This window comes from Salmo trutta, chromosome 34, assembly GCF_901001165.1.
Source record: "Salmo trutta chromosome 34, fSalTru1.1, whole genome shotgun sequence".
Classification (NCBI taxonomy): domain Eukaryota; kingdom Metazoa; phylum Chordata; class Actinopteri; order Salmoniformes; family Salmonidae; genus Salmo; species Salmo trutta.
Window position 1 is genome coordinate 30,255,920 of NC_042990.1, and position 9,685 is coordinate 30,265,604.

The following is a 9,685-nucleotide window of genomic DNA, read 5'->3' on the forward strand; positions in this document are numbered from 1 at the left end:
GCAACAAAGCATTTACATATAAATGTTACAATTTTATACCACACTGTATGTCACACAGTTTTACTTCAATAAATAACATCTCTTTATGGAACAGGTGTGCATGCTGAGTATAAAAATAGATTTTATTTCCATCAAAATCTCCCTGATGCTGTAGGCTTTGCATGCAGTTTGGGTTTCAGATAGGATTAAAATACACCTAATAGGAATGTGACTACGGAGGAATAAAATACCTAGTTCATATACAGAGAAAGTGCACCTCATGCTTTGTAAAGGTTTTTTTTAACCCTGAGTTTGCATGCATTGTTAGTGGGATATATTACATGATGGTACAGTTCATTCAAAAGCTGACAAAAAAATAGCCTAAAGAACACATCATTCACTGTGCCATTAGTTTGTCAAGTCGGAGTTGCATGATGTGTAAAGACTTCTCTAGGCTGGAGAACTGTTCCTCTAGGAGGGCTGCCACGTTGTCTTTTCCATTGATGGAGTCCTTCGTTTTGGCAATGTGCTCCTTTATACTAGAAACAGACATTTATAAAATCACAAAAGGTTCTCATACACATGAACCTAAAAACAGGTTTCATACATTTTACCATAATGTACTCTGAGCTCCTAAATATTTACATTGACACACTATCAATTACACACACATTAGTATTTACTTGTATATCTTTGTATTTTATGAGTGTGTGACTGTTCTTGTCTATCGGTGTAACAGTGTTTTGTTACTTGTCATGTTTTTGTTTTTGTGTGGACCCCAGGAAGAATAGCTACTGCTTCGGCAAAAGCTAATGGGGATCCGAATAAACAAATAACAGCGAGATTGGTTCAAACTGTATCGTACTAGAAAGAGAAAGTCTGATCTCATTAAATTGCATTGTAATGATTTGTAATGAATCTCATACCAGGAGTTTGGTTCAGCCAGATGTGGGGAGGGCTGAAAAAGTAGAATGTGAAATGATTCAAGCGGTGTTTGGACGACTGTTCCCGTTCTGTTCTATGACCCCTCTACTCAGTAGGACAGGTCCTGACTAGTGGTTGATCATGCATGACTTCATCTGCTAGGAATTCAACAATGCTGGTTGGAGCAGAAAGCACCACATACCCTTCTACATCTGCATTGCTTACTGTTTGGGGTTTTAGGCTGGGTTTCTGTATAGCACTTTGTGACATCGGCTGATGTAAAAAGGGCTTTATAAATACATTTGATTGATTGATTGATCCTTTAGTTCCCTCACTCATTTACATTTACGTCATTTAGCAGACGCTCTTATCCAGAGCGACTTACAAATTCCCTACACATTATCCTGCTTGCACAAGTCCCTAGAGGAAGTTCACTAAATTCCCTTTGATGAACTAGCTTCTACAATCATTGAATTTCGCAATAGTTTTACTATGCCATTAACAAACAAAATCACTGTGTTAAGAAGGGCATTGATATGAGGGCTTGAGTATTCATTCTTTAGGAGTAAAGCCTAGAGCAAGCCTACCATGCCATCCACAAACAGCAGGTGGAACAAGACTAGGGGCCAACTCAGTGCTGTGGTGCAGTGAGTGAATCTACCCCCTCACCTTGAGAAGGTCCAGTGCTCCGTCCCCTCCCCCTCACCTTGAGAAGGTCCAGTGCTCCGTCCCCTCCCCCTCACCTTGAGAAGGTCCAGTGCTCCGTCCCCTCCCCTCACCTTGAGAAGGTCCAGTGCTCCGTCCCCTCCCCCTCACCTTGAGAAGGTCCAGTGCTCCATCCCCTCCCCCTCACCTTGAGAAGGTCCAGTGCTCCATCCCCTCCCCCTCACCTTGAGAAGGTCCAGTGCTCCATCCCCTCCCCCTCACCTTGAGAAGGTCCAGTGCTCCATCCCCTCCCCCTCACCTTGAGAAGGTCCAGTGCTCCATCCCCTCCCCCTCACCTTGAGAAGGTCCAGTGCTCCATCCCCTCCCCCTCACCTTGAGAAGGTCCAGTGCTCCATCCCCTCCCCCTCACCTTGAGAAGGTCCAGTGCTCCATCCCCTCACCTTGAGAAGGTCCAGTGCTCCGTCCCCTCCTTCCTCTTCTCCTCCAGTGTGAGGAACACCTTCTGCATGGTCTCCGTCGTCTCTGTCACGTTCAGGTAGTCCGCCCTCACCACCTGCAAGTCCTCCAAGGCCTGCTGTTTAAACGAGGCTGAAGTTCCCCCCTCTACCACCACCTCGCTGGCCAGGGACACCGCCTGCAGGGCCGCCCTATTCTGGAGCACCAGCAGACGAGACTGCTCAAACTCCTCCGGCCCGGCGATGTCGTCCCAGCAAACTGGGGAGGCCGAGGGCAGCCAGAAGCGCTGGGAGCAGTTGACAGGGTTCTCCGGAGTCTCTGTCACAAAAGGGCTGTCGGCAGGGAAACTGTGGAGTAGATCCTGGAGGTTTAAGGAACCGGAGCCCCACTCCCAGTCTCCCTGCATGGGCTCCCCGGACTCTGGGACGGGCGTGGGTCCCACCTCCGCCCCCACCGGGTACCAGGCACTCAGGAGGCAGCAATAGAGGCAGAGCCAAGCCCAGCTAGTTGTTCCATCCTGGAGCCACTGCATCACGATGTAGCTGGACTAGTCTTGTTCCCCAGCAGTGTGTCTATTAGCCTGGCAAGCAAGGCTACTGGGCCTGAGGAGTAATGCAATGGGCATTGTCATTTAGATAGACCTAATTTGTGCCGTTAGAAATAAACATGGTACCAGTCCAGCAGTGAATCATTCATCCAGGAAAACATGAGCTCATTTCCAAGCCACAGGACTCTTTGTTTTGAACATTACAGTTCACAGTAACTTTTCTGTATTTCTCATATACATTATGTTCTGCAGACAGAGGTTAGTGACTTTAATCCGTTCTTGAACAACTGTCACCTACTTTTCCCTGTGTATTTTCTTCCTGCCAGTAGGGTGGTCTAACAGTAATGTTTGGCATGGTGGCACTAGGGCAGACTGTCTAACCAGTTTTCCATGTTATGTCCGTGCTGCAGGCGACAATATGTGTTTAAAAGTATTTCCCTGGTACTTACAGTACAAATGTAAGCCTACAATGCTTTGCAATAATGTTGTGGGACCATCACTGTTAAATACATCTTAATGCAACCACCTGGACATAGGTGAAATATAAAAAACTAAATGCAAACACAGTGGGCTACTCCACTGCTTATGTTATGAATAAACAATCATTTAGATATTTGGTTAAAACAAAATTGGGGTGAATCGAATCATTACCGCCAGGCGGTGTAAAAAAATCCCAATCGTTCAGCACTGCAATCGGTTCATTCTGCAAACTGTCATAATTTGTCGTATCTTCACGTTTATACAATAGCTTCTCTAAACTGTCAAGCAAAGCAAGATCATACTTACAAATGTAATCAAACGGCGTATTGCAAATGTTTTACTCCAAAGATTACCTTATAGAAGAAAATTCCGGAGACGTACGCAGTTTAGTCCGTCGCTTGTGCAAGTGAAGTCAAATTACACATGGTGAGCTTTTGGAAAGTATGACTCGCTCTCTCCCTCTTTCTCTCTCAGCGGGTTGAACAGCCTGGTGTCAGAGCATTTCGTATTATTCTGTACGTAAATCCGAGACATAATTTAGTATGATATGCATGTTACATTTCGTATGGTATATATTCATTTGTAGAAGTCCATCACCCATTTCGTATGATATGTTACGAATTCTAGCTAGGTGGCTAACGTTAGCTAAACTAGGAGTTTGGGTTAAGGTTAGTTAAATGGTTTGGGTTAGCTAAACTAGGAGTTTGGGTTAAGGTTAGTTAAATGGTTTGGGTTAGCTAAACTAGGAGTTTGGGTTAAGGTTAGTTAAATGGTTTGGGTTAGGGTTAGCTAATATGCTATGTAGTTGCAAAGCAGTGAAAAAAAGTGAGTAGTTGAAAAGTTGCTAATTAACAAAAATTGTCCATGATCCGATTTGAACTCTCAACCTTTGGGTTTCTAGACGTTCGTGTTATAGGCTCACCCACCCTACATACAAACATAAGAGTATCCCGGATTTACGTTTACTATGTTACGTCTAGTCTATGAGACCAGGCCGAAGAACAAGCAAAGCACCATGAATTTGTCGAATACCAACAGACTGCGATTTTGTAGTGTAATTTTGCTTGTAAAGTGTAATTCGGTTTCTTAAATTGGTACTTTTACTTATCTGGTTTATTAATTATGTGGTACTGACAGCTGTAATTTTAGAAGCCAACTAATACAAAAATTACCTAATAATTTGTCCTATAAATATATCTTCTGAAAATTGACTTTTTAATAGTGAAATATATTTTATGCGCAGGTTGTGTCCTGCAGACTTGACATGGACTCAAGTAGAATACATGGGAAAAAGTCGGCCCCAAATTAAAGTTTGTCAGTTGATTGTATACCGCAAGAGTTCTAAATCAAGCAGTATTCCGTAGCATATGTATTTTAGGAAATCGGCAGTCTTTACTCCCATTCTCTTGGGCTTGAACGGCACAATCTAATATAGATGGTGCACATGCAACAGTCCGATCCATTTCGAGAGGTGAAAAAAAGAAAGAAAAAAAACACTGCTAGGTGTAGACTACTGTACTTTTGGGGGCAGTAAAAAACAAAAACAAATAGACTTTATGGCTGAAATAAAAACTATAGCACCTCATTTAAACAAATACTAAATCATATTAGGATTTATGGACACCATCTGTGTATGTTTAGGGAGTGCTGTTTTGGCAGTAAAATAGAAAAGGCTGCAAGGGGTGTATTTGGAAAAGTCTAGCACTGACGTAAGTAAATAGGAATGGCAAAAACAGCTAAAGATGGACTGTGTCATTTCACTGGGAACATGTGGTTCATGAAGCCAAAAATGTGTCATACTAAATGATTAACTTGCAGAATCTATAATGTCCACCTACAAGCACCATGAGCAGTTATTCATATGTACATCAAGGGACAAGATCAAACCATTCACATCTTAATATACATAGTAAAAGACAAACGTTTGAAGAAACTTGACATTTTTATGAATTAATGCAATTTACAGTCAAGCCAGAGTTAACTATATTAAGTGAAACGTATTCACATTGTTTTCTATCAGGGTTTTACAGCATCTCTCGTTTGTAATCATAATTGTTAACAAAAAAGTAATAGACATCAAAACTGACACTTTACGACAACAACTATAACAAGGAGGAGCTGCTTAGCAGTGGATCGAACAAATAAACCAGCACCAAAAAGATCTCTCCGTGATAGATATGACAGCAAATTCAGTTTTGGCATGTGGTAAGAGAGAAAACTTTAAATCTAAATGACACGCGAGGGAGGTTTGAGTTCACTGTACTGTGCAGGACTGCCTTTGCAAAGAGTATTTGGTCACTTTGCTCCTTAATGGCTTACATTGACATTTAAAAAGAAAAAAATCAATGATGGGTTAAAACAGAAATGGTATGTCCTGGATAGTGTTTACTGTGAAAAGTCAAGACATAAGGAAATGTAGGGCTTTTCAAAAATATTTAATTGATAATTCAAGGATGATTGTCATAAATAAAAAGTAACAGAACAAATTAAAATCAGATGACTGCATCTCCAGGACACTTACATTCATAGGAGGTAGATATGTGGCAATGGCGCATGCATGACATGGTTTCTCAAGGTGTGGATTCTAGTGCATCATTTTGTACTTAAGGCCAAATATACTAGAAGGTACCCCATTTGAAGTTCTAAGGCCATCTTAAGACAAAGGTGTGGGAGAATAAGATAGGGCGGACAAACAGTTGCAGATACAGCCCTTTCATGGCAATACCGGAGTCAACGGTCACGTTGAACAGTATGGAGTCGCCATAGTTTTGTTGATGGAAAATGAAATTAATTCCTCAGGTGACAGAAACCAATTTTTTGGGATCTTTGGACACTCACAGCATCCTAACAAGCAAAACATGGAAAGTATGTGGCTACAATTTAGAATGATGATAAATGTATTTAAGAAAAGTACATTCATGACACAATCTCACACAACCATTTATTTTGGCTTCAGGTTCAGAAAATACCATTTAAATGTTTGACAGTGAACTGGTTTTGCATGGCATATGCACAGCCTTGTGACAATCAAACCTCCCAGAGGGGATATTTACATTTTATTGGACAATATGAAGACAAAATAAAAAATGAGAAAATTCAATGCAGCATTTGTCAGGCTTATGAGGTACTTTGTGAATATATATAGATATATCTTTACCTTTTTAGAAAAGCTCTTCAGTCATATTATTCATATTGATAGCATAAAATACCTTGTTTTATTAATTTTTCTGTCTGCCCAGCCTTTTAGCGGACATTTTTTTAAACTGCTTTGAAAGTGCAAAACACAAATACTGATCATTCTATGCAGCGTCTTCACTCAAGGTTGCATGATAATGTGGAAATTATTTTATGTGGCGCTGTAAATCAAATATGGGTGAGCAACTCAAATAGGATAGGTGGAAAATAAATCGCTAAAAAGGCACACAACACCATAAAAACATGTGATGTTTTCAGATGACAATGACAGAACTGGAATTAAATTTCCATACCTTTTTTGTACCTTTCCATTGGGCTATCAGATTATCTTAAGTGACTGAAATATGCCAGTAGGCTACATCTGTATATCATGTCACAATGTACAAAACATTGAGGAAAGTGTAGTTCAAATGTATTCACTTCGTAAAATGTATCATGCAAAAATACATCTAAAACATTACCAATGTGGATAATTAATAGTTTGGATAGTTATTTTCCTTTTTCTGGGTGTAAGAACAGATTAAAACTGGTAATAAATGAAATAAAAGCCTTGGCGGTTTTATTGCGGTACTGGATAAAATCACTTAAAGATGCAGATTGTGTCAGACCCTTAGTAAGCTTTAACTGTGGACCATTTGATTGCTAAGCTACATTCCATTTCTCAGACATCCTTGTCATCTCTTAAAGGCTGAATGAAAGACGCCACCGAGTCTGAGGCCTGCTGTAGTCGACTCTAGATCACAAGGCAGGGTTCATTCACTAGGTGAGACTTGCATTACACCTAGTCAAGCAAATCACAACCTTAGCTTGGACTTCAGTAGTTATTGCTCTGCATACATCATCCCATTGACAAGCTTCTCCCATCTGCAGCCCATTGTTAATATTAAATGCTACCAAAAACTTATAGCAGGACTAGTACGTGATTATTCATCCATCTAAATAGCCATTCGATTGGCACGTCAATATATCATCCAGTCATGACTACAGTTTATATTGCTACGCAAACAACTCCCAACTCAGTTTCTGCTAGCTAAGCGTTCATTGGTTATTTTTGTTTTCACTACATTTCTAAAAAATAAGAGGACTAGCATGCATATATAATAACATTGAGACTTCAACTGCAATTACAAAATTTGGTCCTTTGAACTTTGTTTTAGTATGTAAAGTTAATCTGTAATACATTTTTGGGTTGTAAAATAATGTCTATCTAATACACAGTATTGGCTTATGTTGTTTGGTCACTACAATTGATCTTTGTCTTCGTCATAAATTAGGGATAAACACTAGCACCCGAGACCGTTTTGAGGTAGTTTACTAAGTTGGTATATAAAAAGCCAAGTCATTCTGAAGCCCTCAATTCTTTCAGAAGGATAACATATCCATGTCAGTCCTGCATGTTAAATGCACATACATGGCATTAGTTTGGTGAAGCGCTATGAAGGCTCTGTTCTCTTTTTAAATTGGATCCCATCACTGTGGATCATAGGGGGTCAAGCTTGGCATGAGGACAATCCTGGCCTAGTGCTTGGAATCAGCTCAACCAAAGAATACTATAAAGCAATCATGCCGTTTACTCAAGGGGGAGAGAAGACTGAGATATGGGACGCTCATCATAGCAGGACATGCTGAAGCCATGGCACTGAGACAGCGTCACGTCATGTTAGAGATCATAAGTATCTTAAGAACTTTGACATTCGCAGACATTCCAAGAAAGGTGTCAACACAAAATTAGATGTTGGATTAGTTGCCTGAGACAGCATTAGTCATTTTCCATAAAACTATCTAGTGTGTACTGTAGTGGAATATCAGAACCAAGACAAGCATAAGCCAAAAACCAACACCTCACACACAAACAAAGGAAAAAAGTTAAAACAGACCGATCTTTGCACCGGTGCGACACTTTATGTAGCAAAAATGTTTTAATTTTATAGAAGTCTAAATGTTCCTGTGATACATTTGAAAGCTAACTAAGAAATCATAACATTTTGCTTTCTGATGAACAAGATGTATGAGACTATAATCAGTTTCTTACTCATGTCTATTCAATGTGATGACTGAAGGGGAATTAATTATTTGACAATAGGTGATGTTAGCCTGTGCTAAGGAACTTAGGAAAACAAAGACTGAAGTTTGACTTTATCCCAGTTTCAGGAGCCAATCAGTTTAAGGTTTGTGGACTGAAGCTAATGAGCATGCATAAGAAACAAAAGTTATGATACAAGCATATATTACAGGTGGATACAACTTATTATTACAAAATACACTGGCCTTAAGTACATTCATTGTTACATTTGAGTTAAGAAAATAAGTTACTCTACTAAACAGGGATGTTATTTCAAATGTAGAACTTCAAGGGAAGATGGATAAAGGAGAGCGGCCTTTCTGTACACACATCCGATTTTATATTTTTTGTTTGCCCACAGTATAAAATAGTTTGAACACAGATAGCACCCGCTTTGTAATTTACGTTGTTTGCTTTCACTTTCCTCTGTAATACCAGAGCCATTACCTTAGCTGGATAAGATAGAAAATCCAGCCTCTACTACTACTCTCAGCCCATCTAGACAATGTTCTGCCCAAATCAAAGCTATACAAGCAAAAACTACTACAGGGTAAAGCTAAGCAATGGAGAAGCTAAACCATCTCAAATACCTTTGAAAATGTCATGCAAACACATTCCAGCGACTCAAATAAGCATGATAAAGATAAATATTGGATCTATTGTCATTTTATGTATAAGACAGACTATTATTATTCATAACCTTTAGTTATCGATATTTGTTTTCCACAAATACTCAGACTGACAGCACAAAATCAAATGCTCAACTCCTTGACATCGATTTAATCAAAAATATTGATAATACAAAGACCGTCTGATAGGACTTGTACCCTCAGCCTTATATGAAGAGCACCTTTTCCTGCAAGGGCTTGGGACTAGAATGTAAAGCTACTGTTCCAATGATCTTTTAACATGATATGCCTTCTAATACAAGAAAACACCCCCATCAACATACTTCTTATTCACTGTGTCTTTTCCCCAGAAAAGCGCTAATCGTGGCCTGAGCCCACGATGCATATGTAAGTCTTGATTTCATGCAATAACTACTAACTTTAATGTTATTTTGTACAAGACCAAATACACATAGCATTTACGGATGACTTCCCTATGGCAACTGTATCTCACATGCGTACATTCCTGATTTGGCTGACTAAATCGTTTTATAAACTGGGTGGTTCCAGCCCTGAATGCTGATTGGCTGACAGCCGTGGAATATCAGACCGTATGCCAACAATTTATTTTTACTGCTCTAATTACGTTGGTTTTAAATGTAACCTTTAACTAGGCAAGTCGGTTAAGAACAAATTCTTATTTACAATGACGGCCTACCAGGGAACACTGCCTTGTTCAAGGGCAGACGACAGATTTTACCTTGTCAG

General features: G+C 39.8%; 1 protein-coding gene across 3 annotated transcripts; it reads right to left on the minus strand.

Annotated features, from left to right (window-relative positions):
• Positions 1-46: 46 nt before the first annotated feature.
• On the minus strand, positions 47-3,503 carry LOC115174002 (uncharacterized). Of its 3 annotated transcripts, XM_029732578.1 has the most exons (4): positions 3,406-3,503; positions 2,010-2,627; positions 906-937; positions 428-518 (listed from the first exon to the last, which is right to left on the minus strand). In XM_029732578.1, exons 2-4 carry the CDS (start codon positions 2,555-2,557, stop codon positions 514-516), a joined length of 585 nt encoding a protein of 194 aa, XP_029588438.1. In that variant the 5' UTR covers positions 2,558-2,627; positions 3,406-3,503; the 3' UTR covers positions 428-513. The 3 variants fall into 3 exon arrangements, with proteins under 3 accessions (XP_029588436.1, XP_029588437.1, XP_029588438.1); XM_029732576.1 differs by lacking the exon at positions 906-937 and having other exon boundaries at positions 47-518; XM_029732577.1 differs by lacking the exon at positions 906-937 and having other exon boundaries at positions 47-518; positions 3,359-3,477.
• Between the last annotated feature and the right edge of the window lie 6,182 nt (positions 3,504-9,685).

What these genes read in the sequence shown, in the direction of transcription:
- LOC115174002 (XM_029732576.1), bottom strand. Translation starts at nt 2,557, where the DNA reads ATGCAGTGGCTCCAGGATGGAACAACTAGCTGGGCTTGGCTCTGCCTC. An exon ending in GAGCACTGGACCTTCTCAAG is followed by an intron (nt 519 to 2,009) that starts GTGAGGGGATGG and finishes GTCTGTTTCTAG; the next exon opens with TATAAAGGAGCACATTGCCA.